This window comes from Anas platyrhynchos, chromosome 16 (assembly GCF_047663525.1).
Source record: "Anas platyrhynchos isolate ZD024472 breed Pekin duck chromosome 16, IASCAAS_PekinDuck_T2T, whole genome shotgun sequence".
In the NCBI taxonomy this organism is placed as follows: domain Eukaryota; kingdom Metazoa; phylum Chordata; class Aves; order Anseriformes; family Anatidae; genus Anas; species Anas platyrhynchos.
The window spans coordinates 4,940,530-4,965,831 of NC_092602.1; the positions used below are offsets into that span (position 1 = coordinate 4,940,530).

Consider the following 25,302-nt stretch of genomic DNA (forward strand, 5'->3'; position numbering starts at 1 on the left):
CCAAACATTTGCAGAAGCTTCGTGGAGGAAGCAATGGTGGCTTGCAGGCATGCAGCTAGCTGGAAAGGAGAGGCAAACTTGGCAGAAAGCTAACGTGGAGGGGTCCTGGGCTGGCATTGGCAAGCAATTCTGCATGTGGAGCTAGCCCGGAAGATTTGGAAAATGTGATCAGCGAGGAAAAGCGAAGGTACCCTGGCAGGTACCTCTCTCCAGAATTGGGCCAAGATCTCAGGTAGCTCCCCTGAAGCAATCTGCTGACAGGACGCCAAAGTCAATCTGCGTGTGGACGTAGGCACAAACTTTTGTCAAAGGAGATCAAGAGAAGGCAAGAGAAGCCTGTTGGCATGCAGCTCCCTCCAAAATTGGCCAATGCTCTTGGGTACCTAGCCTGAAGGGGTCTAGGGACTAAATGCACAAGTCAGTCTCTGGAAGAGGCCAAAAACTTCCCCAAGTATGCCTGGGAGGAGGAATGGGTAGCTACTGGGCATGCACGTAATTGCCAATTTGACTGAAATTGAGGTAGCGACCCCGGACGGGTACGCTGCTGTAGTCCAGGAGTAAGGCAGGGAGGCAAAACTTTTTGCTAAGTGTAATGTGGTGGAGGCCAAGGGAGCTCCCGGGCATGTAAACCCTCCAAAGTAGCCTTAATTGCCTGTTGCCTGTCCTGGAGATATCCCTAGATATATGCGAGTTTGATATGCAGAGAGAAAAAATGTGTGTTGGCAGAAGGAAAAACCTTTTGCAGAAGCATGCCGAGGTGAGAAGGCAAGGGTAGCTACCAGGCATACGCTTAGCAGGAAAGTTGGCCAGACTTGTGGCGTCCCTCCCCTGAAGGGCTTTGCAGGTACCCAGAGCTAAATCTGTGTCAGCAAGAAGCCCAAACATTTGCAGAAGCTTCGTGGAGGAAGCAATGGTGGCTTGCAGGCATGCAGCTAGCTGGAAAGGAGAGGCAAACTTGGCAGAAAGCTAACGTGGAGGGGTCCTGGGCTGGCATTGGCAAGCAATTCTGCATGTGGAGCTAGCCCAGAAGATTTGGAAAATGTGATCAGCGAGGAAAAGCGAAGGTACCCTGGCAGGTACCTCTCTCCAGAATTGGGCCAAGATCTCAGGTAGCTCCCCTGAAGCAATCTGCGGACAGGCTGCCAAAGTCAATCTGCGTGTGGACGTAGGCAGAAACTTTTGTCAAAGGAGATCAAGAGAAGGCAAGAGAAGCCTGTTGGCATGCAGCTCCCTCCAAAATTGGCCAATGCTCTTGGGTACCTAGCGTGAAGGGGTCTAGGGACTAAATGCACAAGTCAGTCTCTGGAAGAGGCCAAAAACTTCCCCAAGTATGCCTGGGAGGAGGAACGGGTAGCTACTGGGCATGCACGTAATTGCCAATTTGACTGAAATTGAGGTAGCGACCCCGGACGGGTACGCTGCTGTAGTCCAGGAGTAAGGCAGGGAGGCAAAACTTTTTGCTAAGTGTAATGTGGTGGAGGCCAAGGGAGCTCCCGGGCATGTAAACCCTCCAAAGTAGCCTTAATTGCCTGTTGCCTGTCCTGGAGATATCCCTAGATATATGCGAGTTTGATATGCAGAGAGAAAAAATGTGTGTTGGCAGAAGGAAAAACCTTTTGCAGAAGCATGCCGAGGTGAGAAGGCAAGGGTAGCTACCAGGCATACGCTTAGCAGGAAAGTTGGCCAGACTTGTGGCGTCCCTGCCCTGAAGGGCTTTGCAGGTACCCAGAGCTAAATCTGTGTCAGCAAGAAGCCCAAACATTTGCAGAAGCTTCGTGGAGGAAGCAATGGTGGCTTGCAGGCATGCAGCTAGCTGGAAAGGAGAGGCAAACTTGGCAGAAAGCTAACGTGGAGGGGTCCTGGGCTGGCATTGGCAAGCAATTCTGCATGTGGAGCTAGCCCGGAAGATTTGGAAAATGTGATCAGCGAGGAAAAGCGAAGGTACCCTGGCAGGTACCTCTCTCCAGAATTGGGCCAAGATCTCAGGTAGCTCCCCTGAAGCAATCTGCTGACAGGACGCCAAAGTCAATCTGCGTGTGGACGTAGGCACAAACTTTTGTCAAAGGAGATCAAGAGAAGGCAAGAGAAGCCTGTTGGCATGCAGCTCCCTCCAAAATTGGCCAATGCTCTTGGGTACCTAGCCTGAAGGGGTCTAGGGACTAAATGCACAAGTCAGTCTCTGGAAGAGGCCAAAAACTTCCCCAAGTATGCCTGGGAGGAGGAATGGGTAGCTACTGGGCATGCACGTAATTGCCAATTTGACTGAAATTGAGGTAGCGACCCCGGACGGGTACGCTGCTGTAGTCCAGGAGTAAGGCAGGGAGGCAAAACTTTTTGCTAAGTGTAATGTGGTGGAGGCCAAGGGAGCTCCCGGGCATGTAAACCCTCCAAAGTAGCCTTAATTGCCTGTTGCCTGTCCTGGAGATATCCCTAGATATATGCGAGTTTGATATGCAGAGAGAAAAAATGTGTGTTGGCAGAAGGAAAAACCTTCTGCAGAAGCATGCCGAGGTGAGAAGGCAAGGGTAGCTACCAGGCATACGCTTAGCAGGAAAGTTGGCCAGACTTGTGGCGTCCCTCCCCTGAAGGGCTTTGCAGGTACCCAGAGCTAAATCTGTGTCAGCAAGAAGCCCAAACATTTGCAGAAGCTTCGTGGAGGAAGCAATGGTGGCTTGCAGGCATGCAGCTAGCTGGAAAGGAGAGGCAAACTTGGCAGAAAGCTAACGTGGAGGGGTCCTGGGCTGGCATTGGCAAGCAATTCTGCATGTGGAGCTAGCCCAGAAGATTTGGAAAATGTGATCAGCGAGGAAAAGCGAAGGTACCCTGGCAGGTACCTCTCTCCAGAATTGGGCCAAGATCTCAGGTAGCTCCCCTGAAGCAATCTGCGGACAGGCTGCCAAAGTCAATCTGCGTGTGGACGTAGGCACAAACTTTTGTCAAAGGAGATCAAGAGAAGGCAAGAGAAGCCTGTTGGCATGCAGCTCCCTCCAAAATTGGCCAATGCTCTTGGGTACCTAGCGTGAAGGGGTCTAGGGACTAAATGCACAAGTCAGTCTCTGGAAGAGGCCAAAAACTTCCCCAAGTATGCCTGGGAGGAGGAACGGGTAGCTACTGGGCATGCACGTAATTGCCAATTTGACTGAAATTGAGGTAGCGACCCCGGACGGGTACGCTGCTGTAGTCCAGGAGTAAGGCAGGGAGGCAAAACTTTTTGCTAAGTGTAATGTGGTGGAGGCCAAGGGAGCTCCCGGGCATGTAAACCCTCCAAAGTAGCCTTAATTGCCTGTTGCCTGTCCTGGAGATATCCCTAGATATATGCGAGTTTGATATGCAGAGAGAAAAAATGTGTGTTGGCAGAAGGAAAAACCTTTTGCAGAAGCATGCCGAGGTGAGAAGGCAAGGGTAGCTACCAGGCATACGCTTAGCAGGAAAGTTGGCCAGCCTTGTGGCGTCCCTGCCCTGAAGGGCTTTGCAGGTACCCAGAGCTAAATCTGTGTCAGCAAGAAGCCCAAACATTTGCAGAAGCTTCGTGGAGGAAGCAATGGTGGCTTGCAGGCATGCAGCTAGCTGGAAAGGAGAGGCAAACTTGGCAGAAAGCTAACGTGGAGGGGTCCTGGGCTGGCATTGGCAAGCAATTCTGCATGTGGAGCTAGCCCGGAAGATTTGGAAAATGTGATCAGCGAGGAAAAGCGAAGGTACCCTGGCAGGTACCTCTCTCCAGAATTGGGCCAAGATCTCAGGTAGCTCCCCTGAAGCAATCTGCTGACAGGACGCCAAAGTCAATCTGCGTGTGGACGTAGGCACAAACTTTTGTCAAAGGAGATCAAGAGAAGGCAAGAGAAGCCTGTTGGCATGCAGCTCCCTCCAAAATTGGCCAATGCTCTTGGGTACCTAGCGTGAAGGGGTCTAGGGACTAAATGCACAAGTCAGTCTCTGGAAGAGGTCAAAAAACTTTTGCAAGTATGCCTGGGAGGAGGAACGGGTAGCTACTGGGCATGCACGTAATTGCCAATTTGACTGAAATTGAGGTAGCGACCCCGGACGGGTACGCTGCTGTAGTCCAGGAGTAAGGCAGGGAGGCAAAACTTTTTGCTAAGTGTAATGTGGTGGAGGCCAAGGGAGCTCCCGGGCATGTAAACCCTCCAAAGTAGCCTGAATTGCCTGTTGCCTGTCCTGGAGATATCCCTAGATATATGCGAGTTTGATATGCAGAGAGAACAAATGTGTGTTGGCAGAAGGAAAAACCTTTTGCAGAAGCATGCCGAGGTGAGAAGGCAAGGGTAGCTACCAGGCATACGCTTAGCAGGAAAGTTGGCCAGACTTGTGGCGTCCCTGCCCTGAAGGGCTTTGCAGGTACCCAGAGCTAAATCTGTGTCAGCAAGAAGCCCAAACATTTGCAGAAGCTTCGTGGAGGAAGCAATGGTGGCTTGCAGGCATGCAGCTAGCTGGAAAGGAGAGGCAAACTTGGCAGAAAGCTAACGTGGAGGGGTCCTGGGCTGGCATTGGCAAGCAATTCTGCATGTGGAGCTAGCCCGGAAGATTTGGAAAATGTGATCAGCGAGGAAAAGCGAAGGTACCCTGGCAGGTACCTCTCTCCAGAATTGGGCCAAGATCTCAGGTAGCTCCCCTGAAGCAATCTGCTGACAGGACGCCAAAGTCAATCTGCGTGTGGACGTAGGCACAAACTTTTGTCAAAGGAGATCAAGAGAAGGCAAGAGAAGCCTGTTGGCATGCAGCTCCCTCCAAAATTGGCCAATGCTCTTGGGTACCTAGCGTGAAGGGGTCTAGGGACTAAATGCACAAGTCAGTCTCTGGAAGAGGCCAAAAACTTCCCCAAGTATGCCTGGGAGGAGGAACGGGTAGCTACTGGGCATGCACGTAATTGCCAATTTGACTGAAATTGAGGTAGCGACCCCGGACGGGTACGCTGCTGTAGTCCAGGAGTAAGGCAGGGAGGCAAAACTTTTTGCTAAGTGTAATGTGGTGGAGGCCAAGGGAGCTCCCGGGCATGTAAACCCTCCAAAGTAGCCTTAATTGCCTGTTGCCTGTCCTGGAGATATCCCTAGATATATGCGAGTTTGATATGCAGAGAGAAAAAATGTGTGTTGGCAGAAGGAAAAACCTTTTGCAGAAGCATGCCGAGGTGAGAAGGCAAGGGTAGCTACCAGGCATACGCTTAGCAGGAAAGTTGGCCAGACTTGTGGCGTCCCTGCCCTGAAGGGCTTTGCAGGTACCCAGAGCTAAATCTGTGTCAGCAAGAAGCCCAAACATTTGCAGAAGCTTCGTGGAGGAAGCAATGGTGGCTTGCAGGCATGCAGCTAGCTGGAAAGGAGAGGCAAACTTGGCAGAAAGCTAACGTGGAGGGGTCCTGGGCTGGCATTGGCAAGCAATTCTGCATGTGGAGCTAGCCCGGAAGATTTGGAAAATGTGATCAGCGAGGAAAAGCGAAGGTACCCTGGCAGGTACCTCTCTCCAGAATTGGGCCAAGATCTCAGGTAGCTCCCCTGAAGCAATCTGCTGACAGGACGCCAAAGTCAATCTGCGTGTGGACGTAGGCACAAACTTTTGTCAAAGGAGATCAAGAGAAGGCAAGAGAAGCCTGTTGGCATGCAGCTCCCTCCAAAATTGGCCAATGCTCTTGGGTACCTAGCGTGAAGGGGTCTAGGGACTAAATGCACAAGTCAGTCTCTGGAAGAGGCCAAAAACTTCCCCAAGTATGCCTGGGAGGAGGAACGGGTAGCTACTGGGCATGCACGTAATTGCCAATTTGACTGAAATTGAGGTAGCGACCCCGGACGGGTACGCTGCTGTAGTCCAGGAGTAAGGCAGGGAGGCAAAACTTTTTGCTAAGTGTAATGTGGTGGAGGCCAAGGGAGCTCCCGGGCATGTAAACCCTCCAAAGTAGCCTGAATTGCCTGTTGCCTGTCCTGGAGATATCCCTAGATATATGCGAGTTTGATATGCAGAGAGAAAAAATGTGTGTTGGCAGAAGGAAAAACCTTTTGCAGAAGCATGCCGAGGTGAGAAGGCAAGGGTAGCTACCAGGCATACGCTTAGCAGGAAAGTTGGCCAGACTTGTGGCGTCCCTCCCCTGAAGGGCTTTGCAGGTACCCAGAGCTAAATCTGTGTCAGCAAGAAGCCCAAACATTTGCAGAAGCTTCGTGGAGGAAGCAATGGTGGCTTGCAGGCATGCAGCTAGCTGGAAAGGAGAGGCAAACTTGGCAGAAAGCTAACGTGGAGGGGTCCTGGGCTGGCATTGGCAAGCAATTCTGCATGTGGAGCTAGCCCGGAAGATTTGGAAAATGTGATCAGCGAGGAAAAGCGAAGGTACCCTGGCAGGTACCTCTCTCCAGAATTGGGCCAAGATCTCAGGTAGCTCCCCTGAAGAGATCTGCTGACAGGACGCCAAAGTCAATCTGCGTGTGGACGTAGGCACAAACTTTTGTCAAAGGAGATCAAGAGAAGGCAAGAGAAGCCTGTTGGCATGCAGCTCCCTCCAAAATTGGCCAATGCTCTTGGGTACCTAGCCTGAAGGGGTCTGAGGACTAAATGCACAAGTCAGTCTCTGGAAGAGGCCAAAAACTTCCCCAAGTATGCCTGGGAGGAGGAACGGGTAGCTACTGGGCATGCACGTAATTGCCAATTTGACTGAAATTGAGGTAGCGACCCCGGACGGGTACGCTGCTGTAGTCCAGGAGTAAGGCAGGGAGGCAAAACTTTTTGCTAAGTGTAATGTGGTGGAGGCCAAGGGAGCTCCTGGGCATGTAAACCCTCCAAAGTAGCCTGAATTGCCTGTTGCCTGTCCTGGAGATATCCCTAGATATATGCGAGTTTGATATGCAGAGAGAAAAAATGTGTGTTGGCAGAAGGAAAAACCTTTTGCAGAAGCATGCCGAGGTGAGAAGGCAAGGGTAGCTACCAGGCATACGCTTAGCAGGAAAGTTGGCCAGCCTTGTGGCGTCCCTGCCCTGAAGGGCTTTGCAGGTACCCAGAGCTAAATCTGTGTCAGCAAGAAGCCCAAACATTTGCAGAAGCTTCGTGGAGGAAGCAATGGTGGCTTGCAGGCATGCAGCTAGCTGGAAAGGAGAGGCAAACTTGGCAGAAAGCTAACGTGGAGGGGTCCTGGGCTGGCATTGGCAAGCAATTCTGCATGTGGAGCTAGCCCGGAAGATTTGGAAAATGTGATCAGCGAGGAAAAGCGAAGGTACCCTGGCAGGTACCTCTCTCCAGAATTGGGCCAAGATCTCAGGTAGCTCCCCTGAAGCAATCTGCTGACAGGACGCCAAAGTCAATCTGCGTGTGGACGTAGGCACAAACTTTTGTCAAAGGAGATCAAGAGAAGGCAAGAGAAGCCTGTTGGCATGCAGCTCCCTCCAAAATTGGCCAATGCTCTTGGGTACCTAGCGTGAAGGGGTCTAGGGACTAAATGCACAAGTCAGTCTCTGGAAGAGGCCAAAAACTTCCCCAAGTATGCCTGGGAGGAGGAATGGGTAGCTACTGGGCATGCACGTAATTGCCAATTTGACTGAAATTGAGGTAGCGACCCCGGACGGGTACGCTGCTGTAGTCCAGGAGTAAGGCAGGGAGGCAAAACTTTTTGCTAAGTGTAATGTGGTGGAGGCCAAGGGAGCTCCCGGGCATGTAAACCCTCCAAAGTAGCCTGAATTGCCTGTTGCCTGTCCTGGAGATATCCCTAGATATATGCGAGTTTGATATGCAGAGAGAAAAAATGTGTGTTGGCAGAAGGAAAAACCTTTTGCAGAAGCATGCCGAGGTGAGAAGGCAAGGGTAGCTACCAGGCATACGCTTAGCAGGAAAGTTGGCCAGCCTTGTGGCGTCCCTGCCCTGAAGGGCTTTGCAGGTACCCAGAGCTAAATCTGTGTCAGCAAGAAGCCCAAACATTTGCAGAAGCTTCGTGGAGGAAGCAATGGTGGCTTGCAGGCATGCAGCTAGCTGGAAAGGAGAGGCAAACTTGGCAGAAAGCTAACGTGGAGGGGTCCTGGGCTGGCATTGGCAAGCAATTCTGCATGTGGAGCTAGCCCGGAAGATTTGGAAAATGTGATCAGCGAGGAAAAGCGAAGGTACCCTGGCAGGTACCTCTCTCCAGAATTGGGCCAAGATCTCAGGTAGCTCCCCTGAAGCAATCTGCGGACAGGCTGCCAAAGTCAATCTGCGTGTGGACGTAGGCACAAACTTTTGTCAAAGGAGATCAAGAGAAGGCAAGAGAAGCCTGTTGGCATGCAGCTCCCTCCAAAATTGGCCAATGCTCTTGGGTACCTAGCGTGAAGGGGTCTAGGGACTAAATGCACAAGTCAGTCTCTGGAAGAGGCCAAAAACTTCCCCAAGTATGCCTGGGAGGAGGAACGGGTAGCTACTGGGCATGCACGTAATTGCCAATTTGACTGAAATTGAGGTAGCGACCCCGGACGGGTACGCTGCTGTAGTCCAGGAGTAAGGCAGGGAGGCAAAACTTTTTGCTAAGTGTAATGTGGTGGAGGCCAAGGGAGCTCCCGGGCATGTAAACCCTCCAAAGTAGCCTTAATTGCCTGTTGCCTGTCCTGGAGATATCCCTAGATATATGCGAGTTTGATATGCAGAGAGAAAAAATGTGTGTTGGCAGAAGGAAAAACCTTTTGCAGAAGCATGCCGAGGTGAGAAGGCAAGGGTAGCTACCAGGCATACGCTTAGCAGGAAAGTTGGCCAGCCTTGTGGCGTCCCTGCCCTGAAGGGCTTTGCAGGTACCCAGAGCTAAATCTGTGTCAGCAAGAAGCCCAAACATTTGCAGAAGCTTCGTGGAGGAAGCAATGGTGGCTTGCAGGCATGCAGCTAGCTGGAAAGGAGAGGCAAACTTGGCAGAAAGCTAACGTGGAGGGGTCCTGGGCTGGCATTGGCAAGCAATTCTGCATGTGGAGCTAGCCCGGAAGATTTGGAAAATGTGATCAGCGAGGAAAAGCGAAGGTACCCTGGCAGGTACCTCTCTCCAGAATTGGGCCAAGATCTCAGGTAGCTCCCCTGAAGCAATCTGCGGACAGGCTGCCAAAGTCAATCTGCGTGTGGACGTAGGCACAAACTTTTGTCAAAGGAGATCAAGAGAAGGCAAGAGAAGCCTGTTGGCATGCAGCTCCCTCCAAAATTGGCCAATGCTCTTGGGTACCTAGCGTGAAGGGGTCTAGGGACTAAATGCACAAGTCAGTCTGTGGAAGAGGCCAAAAACTTCCCCAAGTATGCCTGGGAGGAGGAACGGGTAGCTACTGGGCATGCACGTAATTGCCAATTTGACTGAAATTGAGGTAGCGACCCCGGACGGGTACGCTGCTGTAGTCCAGGAGTAAGGCAGGGAGGCAAAACTTTTTGCTAAGTGTAATGTGGTGGAGGCGAAGGGAGCTCCCGGGCATGTAAACCCTCCAAAGTAGCCTGAATTGCCTGTTGCCTGTCCTGGAGATATCCCTAGATATATGCGAGTTTGATATGCAGAGAGAAAAAATGTGTGTTGGCAGAAGGAAAAACCTTTTGCAGAAGCATGCCGAGGTGAGAAGGCAAGGGTAGCTACCAGGCATACGCTTAGCAGGAAAGTTGGCCAGCCTTGTGGCGTCCCTGCCCTGAAGGGCTTTGCAGGTACCCAGAGCTAAATCTGTGTCAGCAAGAAGCCCAAACATTTGCAGAAGCTTCGTGGAGGAAGCAATGGTGGCTTGCAGGCATGCAGCTAGCTGGAAAGGAGAGGCAAACTTGGCAGAAAGCTAACGTGGAGGGGTCCTGGGCTGGCATTGGCAAGCAATTCTGCATGTGGAGCTAGCCCGGAAGATTTGGAAAATGTGATCAGCGAGGAAAAGCGAAGGTACCCTGGCAGGTACCTCTCTCCAGAATTGGGCCAAGATCTCAGGTAGCTCCCCTGAAGCAATCTGCTGACAGGACGCCAAAGTCAATCTGCGTGTGGACGTAGGCACAAACTTTTGTCAAAGGAGATCAAGAGAAGGCAAGAGAAGCCTGTTGGCATGCAGCTCCCTCCAAAATTGGCCAATGCTCTTGGGTACCTAGCCTGAAGGGGTCTAGGGACTAAATGCACAAGTCAGTCTGTGGAAGAGGCCAAAAACTTCCCCAAGTATGCCTGGGAGGAGGAACGGGTAGCTACTGGGCATGCACGTAATTGCCAATTTGACTGAAATTGAGGTAGCGACCCCGGACGGGTACGCTGCTGTAGTCCAGGAGTAAGGCAGGGAGGCAAAACTTTTTGCTAAGTGTAATGTGGTGGAGGCCAAGGGAGCTCCCGGGCATGTAAACCCTCCAAAGTAGCCTTAATTGCCTGTTGCCTGTCCTGGAGATATCCCTAGATATATGCGAGTTTGATATGCAGAGAGAAAAAATGTGTGTTGGCAGAAGGAAAAACCTTTTGCAGAAGCATGCCGAGGTGAGAAGGCAAGGGTAGCTACCAGGCATACGCTTAGCAGGAAAGTTGGCCAGCCTTGTGGCGTCCCTCCCCTGAAGGGCTTTGCAGGTACCCAGAGCTAAATCTGTGTCAGCAAGAAGCCCAAACATTTGCAGAAGCTTCGTGGAGGAAGCAATGGTGGCTTGCAGGCATGCAGCTAGCTGGAAAGGAGAGGCAAACTTGGCAGAAAGCTAACGTGGAGGGGTCCTGGGCTGGCATTGGCAAGCAATTCTGCATGTGGAGCTAGCCCGGAAGATTTGGAAAATGTGATCAGCGAGGAAAAGCGAAGGTACCCTGGCAGGTACCTCTCTCCAGAATTGGGCCAAGATCTCAGGTAGCTCCCCTGAAGCAATCTGCTGACAGGCTGCCAAAGTCAATCTGTGTGTGGACGTAGGCACAAACTTTTGTCAAAGGAGATCAAGAGAAGGCAAGAGAAGCCTGTTGGCATGCAGCTCCCTCCAAAATTGGCCAATGCTCTTGGGTACCTAGCCTGAAGGGGTCTAGGGACTAAATGCACAAGTCAGTCTCTGGAAGAGGCCAAAAACTTCCCCAAGTATGCCTGGGAGGAGGAACGGGTAGCTACTGGGCATGCACGTAATTGCCAATTTGACTGAAATTGAGGTAGCGACCCCGGACGGGTATGCTGCTGTAGTCCAGGAGTAAGGCAGGGAGGCAAAACTTTTTGCTAAGTGTAATGTGGTGGAGGCCAAGGGAGCTCCCGGGCATGTAAACCCTCCAAAGTAGCCTTAATTGCCTGTTGCCTGTCCTGGAGATATCCCTAGATATATGCGAGTTTGATATGCAGAGAGAAAAAATGTGTGTTGGCAGAAGGAAAAACCTTTTGCAGAAGCATGCCGAGGTGAGAAGGCAAGGGTAGCTACCAGGCATACGCTTAGCAGGAAAGTTGGCCAGACTTGTGGCGTCCCTCCCCTGAAGGGCTTTGCAGGTACCCAGAGCTAAATCTGTGTCAGCAAGAAGCCCAAACATTTGCAGAAGCTTCGTGGAGGAAGCAATGGTGGCTTGCAGGCATGCAGCTAGCTGGAAAGGAGAGGCAAACTCGGCAGAAAGCTAACGTGGAGGGGTCCTGGGCTGGCATTGGCAAGCAATTCTGCATGTGGAGCTAGCCCAGAAGATTTGGAAAATGTGATCAGCGAGGAAAAGCGAAGGTACCCTGGCAGGTACCTCTCTCCAGAATTGGGCCAAGATCTCAGGTAGCTCCCCTGAAGCAATCTGCGGACAGGCTGCCAAAGTCAATCTGCGTGTGGACGTAGGCACAAACTTTTGTCAAAGGAGATCAAGAGAAGGCAAGAGAAGCCTGTTGGCATGCAGCTCCCTCCAAAATTGGCCAATGCTCTTGGGTACCTAGCCTGAAGGGGTCTGAGGACTAAATGCACAAGTCAGTCTCTGGAAGAGGCCAAAAACTTCCCCACGTATGCCTGGGAGGAGGAACGGGTAGCTACTTGGCATGCGCGTAATTGCCAATTTGACTGAAATTGAGGTAGCGACCCCGGACGGGTACGCTGCTGTAGTCCAGGAGTAAGGCAGGGAGGCAAAACTTTTTGCTAAGTGTAATGTGGTGGAGGCCAAGGGAGCTCCCGGGCATGTAAACCCTCCAAAGTAGCCTTAATTGCCTGTTGCCTGTCCTGGAGATATCCCTAGATATATGCGAGTTTGATATGCAGAGAGAAAAAATGTGTGTTGGCAGAAGGAAAAACCTTTTGCAGAAGCATGCCGAGGTGAGAAGGCAAGGGTAGCTACCAGGCATACGCTTAGCAGGAAAGTTGGCCAGACTTGTGGCGTCCCTTCCCTGAAGGGCTTTGCAGGTACCCAGAGCTAAATCTGTGTCAGCAAGAAGCCCAAACATTTGCAGAAGCTTCGTGGAGGAAGCAATGGTGGCTTGCAGGCATGCAGCTAGCTGGAAAGGAGAGGCAAACTTGGCAGAAAGCTAACGTGGAGGGGTCCTGGGCTGGCATTGGCAAGCAATTCTGCATGTGGAGCTAGCCCAGCAGATTTGGAAAATGTGATCAGCGAGGAAAAGCGAAGGTACCCTGGCAGGTACCTCTCTCCAGAATTGGGCCAAGATCTCAGGTAGCTCCCCTGAAGCAATCTGCTGACAGGACGCCAAAGTCAATCTGTGTGTGGACGTAGGCAGAAACTTTTGTCAAAGGAGATCAAGAGAAGGCAAGAGAAGCCTGTTGGCATGCAGCTCCCTCCAAAATTGGCCAATGCTCTTGGGAACCTAGCCTGAAGGGGTCTGAGGACTAAATGCACAAGTCAGTCTCTGGAAGAGGCCAAAAACTTCCCCAAGTATGCCTGGGAGGAGGAACGGGTAGCTACTGGGCATGCACGTAATTGCCAATTTGACTGAAATTGAGGTAGCGACCCCGGACGGGTACGCTGCTGTAGTCCAGGAGTAAGGCAGGGAGGCAAAACTTTTTGCTAAGTGTAATGTGGTGGAGGCCAAGGGAGCTCCCGGGCATGTAAACCCTCCAAAGTAGCCTTAATTGCCTGTTGCCTGTCCTGGAGATATCCCTAGATATATGCGAGTTTGATATGCAGAGAGAAAAAATGTGTGTTGGCAGAAGGAAAAACCTTTTGCAGAAGTATGCCGAGGTGAGAAGGCAAGGGTAGCTACCAGGCATATGCTTAGCAGGAAAGTTGGCCAGACTTGTGGCGTCCCTGCCCTGAAGGGCTTTGCAGGTACCCAGAGCTAAATCTGTGTCAGCAAGAAGCCCAAACATTTGCAGAAGCTTCGTGGAGGAAGCAATGGTGGCTTGCAGGCATGCAGCTAGCTGGAAAGGAGAGGCAAACTTGGCAGAAAGCTAACGTGGAGGGGTCCTGGGCTGGCATTGGCAAGCAATTCTGCATGTGGAGCTAGCCCAGCAGATTTGGAAAATGTGATCAGCGAGGAAGAGCGAAGGTACCCTGGCAGGTACCTCTCTCCAGAATTGGGCCAAGATCTCAGGTAGCTCCCCTGAAGCAATCTGCTGACAGGACGCCAAAGTCAATCTGCGTGTGGACGTAGGCACAAACTTTTGTCAAAGGAGATCAAGAGAAGGCAAGAGAAGCCTGTTGGCATGCAGCTCCCTCCAAAATTGGCCAATGCTCTTGGGTACCTAGCCTGAAGGGGTCTGAGGACTAAATGCACAAGTCAGTCTCTGGAAGAGGCCAAAAACTTCCCCACGTATGCCTGGGAGGAGGAACGGGTAGCTACTGGGCATGCACGTAATTGCCAATTTGACTGAAATTGAGGTAGCGACCCCGGACGGGTACGCTGCTGTAGTCCAGGAGTAAGGCAGGGAGGCAAAACTTTTTGCTAAGTGTAATGTGGTGGAGGCCAAGGGAGCTCCCGGTCTTTTACCAACCGTCAAAGTAGCTCAATTTCACTTTTGCATAACGTAGTGATATCTGGGTTTAGGATGCAGAGAGAAAAAATCTGTGTTGAACAGAACATACACGTGAACAGGATAGGATATTCAGGAGGACTTATAGCTTTCCAAGTCAACTGATAGCAAGGGTGTATGTGCTACTAATCCCTATAAAGAAAATGTGAAATTAGAACCAGGAATTAAGAACTCAGTTAAATCAGTAGCAGCAAAACTAAGATAAAAAAGGGAAAAGTAGATCATCTTGCTAAGGAGAGTTTCATAGAATAGCCTAGATTACCATAGAAAAAATCAGGAACATCAAGACCCAAATGAAATACTAGTAGTAAGGAAGATACGAAGTCAGATGGAAATGTACTGCGGACACTTCAGAAATAAGAGACAGACCTATGAAAGCACCAGTTACTAGTCAATAGGGAGGGAAAGCTATTAACAAACAGGATTAATTACTTAAGTGAAGTTCATCATCTAACCAAGTTATGAGATTGTTCATAAATTCTTTCAAATAATTGTGACCTAAGAAAGAATTACTCTGTTTCAGCCAGTTCTCAGAGGCCTGTAATCTCAACACAGTTTTGTGGTTTTCTTTGAAAGTAAGATGGAGTAGTGTTCAAAAGGACGAAAAATGGCATACTGGGATCTCTTTAGACATAAAATAAAGATGAATCAGAATTATAGACTTAACAGCTCCTAGAGAAATGCAGATCCAAATACAAAATCATATTTGTTTTTAACTCCCAGAAGACAGCTCAGCGATAACAACAGCTAACAGATTTGTAAAGAAAAAATTATGTCAAACTAATGCATTTTCCATCTACGACAAAGTAATGGGCTCTGTAGAGAAGGAAGATGTGTTCGAAATCATGTATCTTGATTTTAGAAAGACTTCTGCCACAGGCTCATGTGATATTCTCATCAGAAAGTTGAACAAACATCGTCTGTATGAAAGCTCTCCTGAGAAGTTTAAAAGCTGCACTCGGGGAGCAGTTATCAACAATTCACTATTAAACTGAAACATTGAGTCAGATGGGAATTTGTGGACACCTGACCCAGGTCAGATAGTAGGTTTTTTTCACTATCTTAAATGAGGGAATGAACCGTGTGGTCGTTACGTTAGCACATGACCTTAAGATGAAAGGGGCTGGAAACATTTTAGTAGAAAGGATTGGAATTCAGAATGTTCTTGACAAGTTGGACCAATGGGTGGGGGGGAGAGGGAACATTATGCATTTCAGAAAGGACAAATGCACAATTATAAAGTTGAGAAGAAAAGAAAAAAAACACTAATTGCCAAACAAAGAAACACTAGAGGAACAGATCTGGAGACAGAGAAGCAAAAGAAATGGAAGGTAGGGACTGAGCTTGTAACCTCATGACCAAGACAGTTATCCTATGGCATATCTGAGTTCTACAGAAGGATAAATATAACGTATAAGACACATGCAATCTGTGCTGTAGACCACTTGCTTCCTATAATGTCTCAGCTGCAATAGTTGACTCTGTTTTGAGAACTTCTCTTGTGAGCATTGTTCCAAGAACAATGTGGAGCTATTGGAAACGGTCCAGAAGCAAGAAATAAAAGGCTGAAAGTCTGGAAACATGACCTGTGTGGGAGATGTCCTGAGTCACCTTGCCTAAATTTGGTGTTTCTCCATGATTTTATGAAAGGCTAGATGAACTGGGGTCCTTTTAGTCTAGAGAACAGATAACTGAGAGCAGACGTGGTAGTTGTCTTCAAATATACAGAGGACAGTTAAACGAAAGGTAGGAATATTTTTGTCCTTGTTCAGTGTGGGCTGAAAATGCAGCACAGAACAATGTGGTTAGACATTAGAGAGATCTGTCTAGCAGGGAAGCTCATAAAGTAATGAAGTAGGTTTTCCTAGAGAAAGTGCACATCCTTCTTTTCCATGGAGTCTCAAGATCAGGGTGGGTAGAAATACCAGGAGTCACACCAGTTGCTCTTGCCTTTGTCAGGGAGGTGGTTTGGAGGAACACCTGAATCCCTTCTGTTCTAAGTGGTTTCCATTTTACAAAGGAACAAAAAGCTTATGTAAACTGTTTTGTTTGTTTGTTTTTGTTTTGTTTTTCTAGAGCCATGATCCAGATTTGATTATAAAGATACTACCTTCCACTAGAACTGTTGATTTCTACTATGGCCCTGGTTTTCCTACAAGGTTAGTAGCACTTCATTACCTTCAAGCTTCATTGGTTTGTTTATTAAAATGTTCCAGTTGTGGATTCACTTCAACTACTGAGTATCTCTTACTGCTCCAATAATGAGGCATCCAAACTCATTTTCCATAGGCTGGAAGGGTAATGGGTATCTGAAGTCATGGGAGACCATCCTCCCAGGTTCATTCAGGGTGCTGTAGTGGGAAGAAACACCAAGGATATCACCACATCCCTGCCACCTAGCCCACAACAGAATGGCCTGCATTCATGGTGGGGAGAATTTCAAATTCTGTTAGGTTTTTAGTTTAGTTATGGTCTGATTTTGTTGTTGTTGTTTTTTTGTTGTTTTGTGTTTTTTTTTTGGTGGTGCTTTTTTTTAAAAAACAATATTTAAAATAGCTGCACAAAATGGAATCACTCTTCCAGTCATAGTTTCCCTAGAACAGAATAAACCATTCTGGTTTGTTTTTGCTGGAGTGGCTGTATCGAAGCTATGTTAATTGAAGATTGCAGTTTTGCATACCTCAGCTGGCATTGCCATGCCACCATACCTTCAAGTTCAGAGTGCAGGGTAGCACAGGCAGAGGCAACATGATCTCAGCTGGTTCCTCTGGAGTTTGCCAAACTAGCTACTAATATCCAGGGCCAGACACTTCTTCTTGCACCAAAGGGCTTGGGAACCATACCCCAGATGGTTCTGAGCTGAAGCAGTTAGTTTCCTTCTGTGCTAGTCTTTTTTCTCCCTAGGAGTCTCTGCTAGGTGGGACCAGACTTCTCTGATGGCCCACATGACATCCACAGTGGTTCAGTGAATGCTTGTTTCCCCTTTTCATCTTGAAAATAGTTCCTTCAGGATTGTTGAAGGTGCAAATCACTTGTTTTAAGAGCCTGTGAGTCAGAAAAAGGAATAAAATCACTTTTCTTTGGGATGTTTTGAAGTTCCTGATGCAGGAAAAGGAGCCAGTTTCCTGCTGCTTCCTCTTGAAATTGATCAGCTGCACTACTGGTGAGGAAAGCCTGGAGTCTCTGCTCCAGTTTCTTCTTTGTGATCAGAGTATCTTTTAAGACTTACAACAAATGATGCTGTCAGGAAATATTCTTTTGTTCAGCATCAGGACATTGCTGTTCCATATGGGAGAACAGAGCTGCCTGTTATTGGTCTTGGAGAATAGCTGATTTTTCAGTTTGACAACAAAATTGAAAAATCAAGTGGAAAAAAGGTTTTACTTGGATCACACTGGAATGTTATTTATCTTGCTAAACCAAAAAAAAAAAAGTGTTCCATTCAGCATGAAATATTTCATGCATTCCCAAATGAAATGTTTTATTTTGTGCACTTGTAAAAAAAAAGCAAGGAGAATAAAAGGAGAGATTCACAAGCATGGTATCTGCCTTGTGCCCAAGGACTATAGCCCTTACTGAGAATGGGAGAGATCCTGTTCTTCCTTTGAAATGTCTTACCTCCCAGGAGCACAAAGCTATCACCAAAATTGCACTTGAAATCCAATAATGATCATCAGCCAGCTCTGCGGTGCTGAGTGTAAATGATGAACTTTGGTGTATCAAGAAAATGGCCCCATCCCTTACTGGTTGCTATTTTTAAATGTCCTCAGAACATCATTCCATCTTTGGTAGAAGCTGGCACATTAGCAAAGAGCTTACAATTCAAACATATAAATTGTTTAGCCTTTTAATTTAAGCACATGAACATGAATAAATTGATAAGGAAAGCAGGTGTCTATAACACTTTAAACTTTTTTTCAATTTGTATAACTAACCAGAGTATTCCATAATAAGCAGAGAGCCATCATGTTGCTTGGTGAACTCCTGAACCTCTCTAAATGCAAAATTCCTTAAACTGTTAGAAAAGAAAGATAAAATCATGTTTTCCAGTATGAACTTTACTCTTAGCTGGGAATGCCAAGGACAAGAAAGAGGCAATAAAAGTATCCTTTCTTAATCCTAACTGGCAAAGCAATATATTTTTATTCAAGCCAGTTGAACAACCCCAAACGCAAAGTGTTTGAAAGGTAATTAAAAGGTACAGTATACTAATATTGTCCCAGTCTGAAAAATAAATAATCAATAAGAGAGAATAACAGCTAGAAATATGGGGGGAGGGATACTGTAATACAATCAAAAAGAGAACTGAACAAATCAGAAGTATTCAGAAGTGCCCCAGGAAATGGCAGCGTGTATCTATACCTCCAAAAGGGAAAAACCTGAACTATTTCTCTGCACCAGAAGGTGTCGTATGCTATTCTCTGTACCATAGGAAATAAGTAACTATAGGTGTAACTACTGTCTTCTGTTCTTAACTCATAACTTAAGAGTAACGGAGGTGTCCTTAAATATATATATATATATCACAAAATAGCAGCAGCACAGACTCAATGGCATGAGACAGACCAGTGCAGAGGAGTCCTGGAATTCTAAATAAGACAACCTTGTCTTCCCACAGGCAGATGGGTAGCACACTTGTGACAACTGTCGCACTGCATGCATCATGCAACAGTGGAACATCAAATAGACATCATTTTTGATGATGTTGTGTGTTTACCTGACCCAGCATCACAAATAGTAGCAGCAAACTCTCCTCTGGTGTAGTGGCCTCACACAGTGAATGGTCATTGCCAGCCAGCAGTGCTAGGAATGCAACTCTGAGGGAAGAAAGAAAAGGATGGCTTCTGCAAGTTCTGGTCATAGACTCAGAATGCTACAGATTGGAGGGGAACTGGTGGTCTTAACACACTTGCAGGGATGGGGCATCCACAGCTTCTCTGGGCAACCTGAGAAGTTCAACCTGCATGAGTGACTTGCTTATCAAGAAATCCACCAGCAATACAGTGTGAATTAGCCTATATTTATTGGTTTGATACTAAACCAGAGAACATAGTTTGAGGGGGAAAAAAAAATCTGTGCTTAAAAACACAAGCCTTAGCCCTGAAATAGTGGTGCAAGGGATCTGCACATGGTAAAGGCTAGGCCACTGCTACTAAGTAGTGCATTGTATAATCCTTAAAAGTTTTTAAGCTACGTTAGAACACATTTGATTTTTTTCTTCCAGTTGTTCTGGTTAGGAGATTATTCCAAAGCACCAGTCATCTTCTGCTTTCTCGCCTACACTTGCTCAAAGTTAGTTTTCATCTATTAGTTCTTGTTTCAATAGAAACTTGTTTAGCTTCTGAGTCTGGATGTTTATTTGCTGACAACTCTATAGCCAGCAATCATATTTTGCCTCCCTGGGCTATAGCAAAAAATGGGCTGGTCACACGCAGATGTTTTTCTTCTTGGAAAACTGCCCTGTGAGAGTGCATACACTGTAAAGGGAAGGGGGAAAGCCCTCCTCAGAAAGGCAAAGAGCTTTCGCTTTCTCTGCTAACCCTGATGAAGCCTCAGAATCCAGTGACCAGGACAGGCTGCCTAGCAATTTCCAACTAATACACAAACCATAAGGATAAGCCAACATATGGACCTTACATTCTGCCATGGTTTAGCAGAGCTTAATTGGATCATCCATTTTTGCCGTATTAACATATCAGGGCTGCGGCTAATCCCTCGGGAAGTCCTGTATGTTGCAGATTAAAGCACTTTTCACAATCTGCATGATATGGTTGGCTAAACAATATTAAGAAACTAAGTCTCCAAACACTTAACTGCTAATTTAATGCAATTTCACAAAGGCTGATGCTTTCTGTGGGTGCTATTGAGATGCATGAACCCACAAGTAAATTCATCAAGATAATCTACCCAAAAAAATCTAAATGTTTCAGAGGATGCCTCACTTAGTTTAAAATACTGCTTCCTTACTGCAACTGGAAGTGCATTATTGAGATTTATTCTAGCAGAAAGAAAAAAAAAAAAATCTTTGAAGTATTGGTCCCTTTCTCAAATTGTACCTACACTGTTTACAACAAGCTGCATTTCGAGGCTGCTTCTTGATTCTAACCAGTAACTACATCATTAAGTTTCTTGGATCTACACCCTCAGCACAAACAGTTCTTTATTTAAAAACTGAGGTCTGAATCAAGATTTCCCCAAATTCATGTGTATGGCTCAAGCTTTCGATCTGTATTTGGTCACTGTCAGACAACAGCATAAGGTCAAAACAGACTCCACTGTATGACAGAAACTGGTCAGGCCATCAGACGATGTTAATAGGCAAGGCAAAAATGGTCCTAGATAACCAGTAAAATAAAATCAAAAAAGCACTTTGATTAAAAATGCAAATTTGAAACTGCTAGTTGTGGTGGTTGAGGCCCATAAACACTTCCGTGCAGGAAGGAAAGAAAATAAAATTTCTGTTTGAAATTAAAAAAAAAAAAAAAACTCACGAAAGAATGTTAATAATAAAAAATATTTTAAATGACTCAGGAGATTAATGAGTTGGTCACTGAGGGGAATCCAATACTCTCTGAATTTAATTCTAATTACTATAGATTTGTAGCATTAACTAGTCATCTCTCCTCCATCTCAAAGTGTATCTTTGCTACAGATAATTACACTATGATAATTGCAAAGATTCCTCATATTAACTCATGTGGGTCTCTGCAGGGAAAACAGTAGGACAGGAAACTAATATCATGACCATGCTGCTTTAAATACGTAGGATAATAAGGCAGAAGAGGATGCAGTTTAATAGCACATATTCAACAGCCTTGTGTTTGCTAGACCTTAGTATTTTAGGTATATATCTTATAAATCATCGTGTGAATCTTCCTCTAGTCAACATGGCACAAATAATAAACTGATACAGTACCCTTGGCTAATCTCTGCATTGCCCTGAGCAGACTAGAAGAGCTGGACTCCCAGGGTAGGGTTTCTTCCTCCTGACAGTCACTGAAGAATGCTTCAAAAGAAGAATCCAGTGAGAGATAGATTAAAGATAGGGATTTTTCCCCTGTCAGTAATCAAAAAAGTAAATCTTGCTAAGTCAGAAATGAGTGGAAAACCATACAGAGAACAACCTCATGCTACTGTGGAAATCCATGGTGTATTCACTTCTTGAATATTTTCTGCAATCCTGATCTCCCCATCTCAGAAAGACTTGTACAACCGGGAAGAAAACATGGAAAAGGGCAACAGAGATGATGAAAGGTATGAAATGACATCTGTGTGAGAAATAGATAAACAGACCATGAATCTCCAGCTTGCAGAAGAGGTGACAATTGTTTGCCGTTTCTTCCAAGAAGCATTCTGCATCTGTCAGATGGCAGGCTCAAAACAAGCAGGGGAAAAAAAAAAAAAAAAAAAAAAACAGGCTATCCATAGAGCATGTAAATTGTCTGTGGAATTTGCCACAGTCTGTTTTCAGAGCTGGAAAATACCATGTTCAGAAAGGTTTGGACGAATACATGGAAGAAGAAGAAAGATCAGCTGGTCCTGCCAGGCAAAATGAGTCCTGAGACCAGGCAGCAGATACACAGCCAAGCCTGGGGTATGATGGAAGGGAAAAAGCTTTTCCTGATACTATACAATACCATGTGGAGTTTGTTTGCAATCCATGAAATTTAAAAGGTTGTTGGAGTGAAGGCAGGCCTGGAGGTAAGCAAACAGAGGTGTGTTTTTTTTTTTTCCACCTGAAAGCTCTGTTTGACCTGGACTCCTATCACAAACTCTTAAATCTTTCAATGTCAAGCTTCTTGCCTCTCTTCCACTGAGCATCCCACAGGATGACCCATCCAACAAACGAATCATATTTTAGAACAATATCTTTGGAACTTTTAAAATTACCCTCAAGAAAATCTGGCAAGCCTTCTGCTACTCATGGAAATGTACTGTATAAGCATTCTAAGGGCTGCTGCACAAAGTAAACTGGTCTTGCTCAATCTGCAGGTCATATCTGTACCTTCCTTCCTTCTCAGCATCTTTCCAGACACCAACAGTAATTGAATTAGCCAACAACCACAGTGGATCCAAAATAATCATGGCAGTAGCTTAGAGGGTCTGGGGAGACATACTAAAAGATGGATGTTTGAGAGCACGGTAAGCAACCAGATTTTTTTCAGTAACCACTGAAATTTGCTTACCAGATCACAGTTGGTCCCCCACCCCTACCCAGTATCTTTGCCAGTCTATACTGAACTTTTGCCGGTCTATACAGACTTTTTGTATGACTGTTCAAGGGCAAGAAGAATAGCCCTATAGACAAATACTTTATTATAGCAGGGGACAAGTGAACTTTGATATATTAGTGGCTGGAAACATCACACCTGAAGAACAGCCCTAGTAGCCAGAAAATATGACACCGTCTTCAGATTGGAAAGAGATTTTGCTACATCCCCACCAAAAGCTGCCTCAAAAATAGAGAACTTTCCCATTCTGCCCGAGAGCTGACAGCATCTGTCCCCTTGGACATGACCATTCTCCCAGCCCTGGTCTGGCATAGGATCCTGCCACGCAGCTCACCTTCCCCATGCAGTCTCCCGCTGTCCCAGCTCTCCTTCCTGACCCTGTGCTTGCTGAAGCACTTCCTTGTCCAGACCTCACCAGCAGAGAGAAACCACCCAAGGGGTTTGCTGGTGGATTCTGCTCACACAAAGGCGGAAGATCTGTTAGAGTGAGGCCTTTGGATAGGGCAGCAGCTGCTCATGTGCATATGCACCGGACCTGGAAGTGTGAATCTCCCTGCTGGGCAGCAGCCTCTGGGCAGGGCAGAGCAGAGGACCACAGAAGAGCCCCACTCCCAATGTGGTTGCCACCATCCAGCCCTTGATTTAAGCCATTTGAGCCCCACTTCCTCATTTTTCATCCTCCCTGCCACACTTCTAATATGAACACCCTGTTGCATCCAGGGAAATGTGCTGTGTTGAACAAAACAGTGAGGGACCACGTCCGGCCACAACCTAGCACTGGGGAAAGAAGCCTGAGGGGAATCAGGAGTGCCAGGAGAGCCAGAGGCAGACCTTTAGCTCCTCACCACTGTGCTGGACCTGCTGACTTTTGCCAGACAGGCTCTCGCTTGCACAGAGCTCTGCCTCTGCACAAGAGGGCAGCCAGACCCCATGGCATCTCTGGGGTCCCTTCCCACAGCAATGATGGATCATGTTCAGAGCAAGTGCCACTTCTGAAAGGCCTCCATCTGTCAGGAACATTGATCTCCTGCAGCCTTTTGATTTACTTGTTTAATCAAATCGAGCTGCTGGAGACGGGGCCTCAGTGGGACTATCTGTGTCCACTCCAGCATTTCCCCTTCAGGCATGTGACTTCCCAGCATCTGGTGGGCTGTGCACTGCTGAGACAGCATCGCTGACATTAGGCAATAGGAAGCTGCATTATTAATCTGACCTGCCAGGCAGGGAGACAAAGAGGCTTCCAGTAGTGTGAGTCGGAACCTCCTCGGAAATTCTCTGTAACTTCAGGGGCTGAAGAAGCCTGCTTATCATTTTTACAAATTAACTCTACCAAGCCCTCATCCACCAAGCCTCTGGAAACACTGATAGAAAGACAGCAGAACTGAAAACCAGTGACAGAATAGATTTAGTCACATGCACCCCTGCCACTGGGCTGTGGTGTAAGCACCAAGTCAGAGTAGAAGTGCACGCAGTCCTTGTTGAACATTGCTGGTGTATTATTCTGTGATGCTGTACAATGACAGGTGAGATAAGGGAATGTCAGTCACTGTCAAAGAGACTCAATGAACTAATGTATTCACTGGAAATTGCAGCTTCCTCACTGGGCAAGATGTATTTCAGACAGAACCCAGGCAAGATAAACTCCTTTTGTCCTCCAAACCCTCCTGTATGGATCCTGGGTGGTGCATGTGATTTTGTAGCATTTAAACAAAATTCTCATAAAAAAAAAGGAAGCTGGGGAATGTCAGGATCTTCAGGATCTTCCAACCCTTTTGCTGTGCTGCACTCAGAAAACAGGCATGCTGCAGAATGCTCTGCTCATCCTGACCTTAACACGTAGTCACCAGCACTGTGTTCTTCCCTGCTCTGAGGGCAAACCTGCCCCAACTCCTCCAGGATTTCATACTCATGAAACTCTCTCCCCATCTCAGGGACAGTGTCCCCTGGGAATGTTGCCTTGCTGAGGTCATTCATGAATAAATATTTTCCATTCCTCTGCTTCCCAAGGCAACTCTGCTACTGAACAAACAGAAGAGGAGAGTAAATTCCCCTATTTATCAGCCAGTAGGGAAGTTTCATCTGCACCTGATAAACAGGCAAACAAGACTATACAGCCTGAAACAAGTGCAATGCTGATACTTACAGAAAAAGAAGGGAACATTATAATCTTTTTGTTGAATGCTGTCCACAGAACAAGCCAGGAACAAGCTCCCATCACCCCCCAAGTAAATTCCAACTTCAAATATTTTGTGAAACCATATTGTCTATTGTCCATTGAATCCTGTAGTGCTACCTTATTGCATGATGTTCTCTCTGTTCACCTCCTGAGGTTGAAAGCCCCTAACCATTACATTTCAGGATGCACAGCTCTAGACTTTCAGTGTTATATGTTCCTTCAGGCTGGATGCTGACCTTGTAATGGCCACTGTTCTTCAGGCACTAAATTGTAGGCTCTTTTTGAACATGTTATGGCTTGGAAATCCTGAAGCTGGGAAATCCTGCACAGATGAGCTGAAGCCCATGATAGCATCTCGCATTTTTGGACTTCATCATTCCCCTCCTGGGCTCCACGAGCTTTTTGTAGCCCGAGGTGTTCTGCTGTTCCTTACTAAGCACAGCTACTTCTTTGCATCCTGCAAAGTCATTGAGCTGCTCTAGTCTGTTCACTCAGCAGGGCAGTGCAGCACACCAGGCACTTTTCTTCTCCTGAGGAACCCGTGCTCCAAGGTCCTGGACAGTGATGGTCCTCCAAGGATCATCAGTGGCAGTGGCTGTGAGAGGACAGTGGGAGGACTGCCTGCCACTGCAGCATCAGATGTTAAATCACCCTTCCGTACTGGAAGCATCACAGAAGCAAGCTGGAACAGTTTGGGGTGATTAAAGTTATTACTGGGCCGCTCAAAAGAGCATGGGGATTTATCAGCTGGCAGATGTTGGATTAGGAGGTCTCAGAGTTACTCGCTCCATGCCAGGAACCTCTCAGGCCATATGCCTAAAGGACTTGGGCAGAGAAGGATTAATTGAAATCAGGCTTGTGCAGTACATTCAAGTGAAAAAAAAATCACTCTCTAAATGAGAGAAGATCCCAGGGACTCTGCAGAGTGATTATAGGAGCTGGTGCTTAGTCTTTAATTCAACAGATTTGGGATTTTCTCTTTATTTATAAGGCTAAAACTACCCCTCCTTTCACCCTGAACATGAAGTAAATCAAAGCTGCCAGAACCCATCAAAGCCTGGAGCAGCC

General features: G+C 47.1%; 1 protein-coding gene across 12 annotated transcripts in view; it reads left to right on the forward strand.

Annotated features, from left to right (window-relative positions):
• LOC119718632 (uncharacterized) overlaps positions 1-25,302 on the forward strand; it is a 145,485-nt gene that overhangs the window by 87,932 nt on the left and 32,251 nt on the right. For all 12 annotated transcript variants that reach the window (XM_072024335.1, XM_072024342.1, XM_072024341.1 and 9 more), the window contains one exon: positions 15,904-15,986. In XM_072024335.1, coding sequence (XP_071880436.1) covers positions 15,904-15,986 — 83 coding nt within the window. The remainder of the gene's footprint in view (positions 1-15,903; positions 15,987-25,302) is intronic.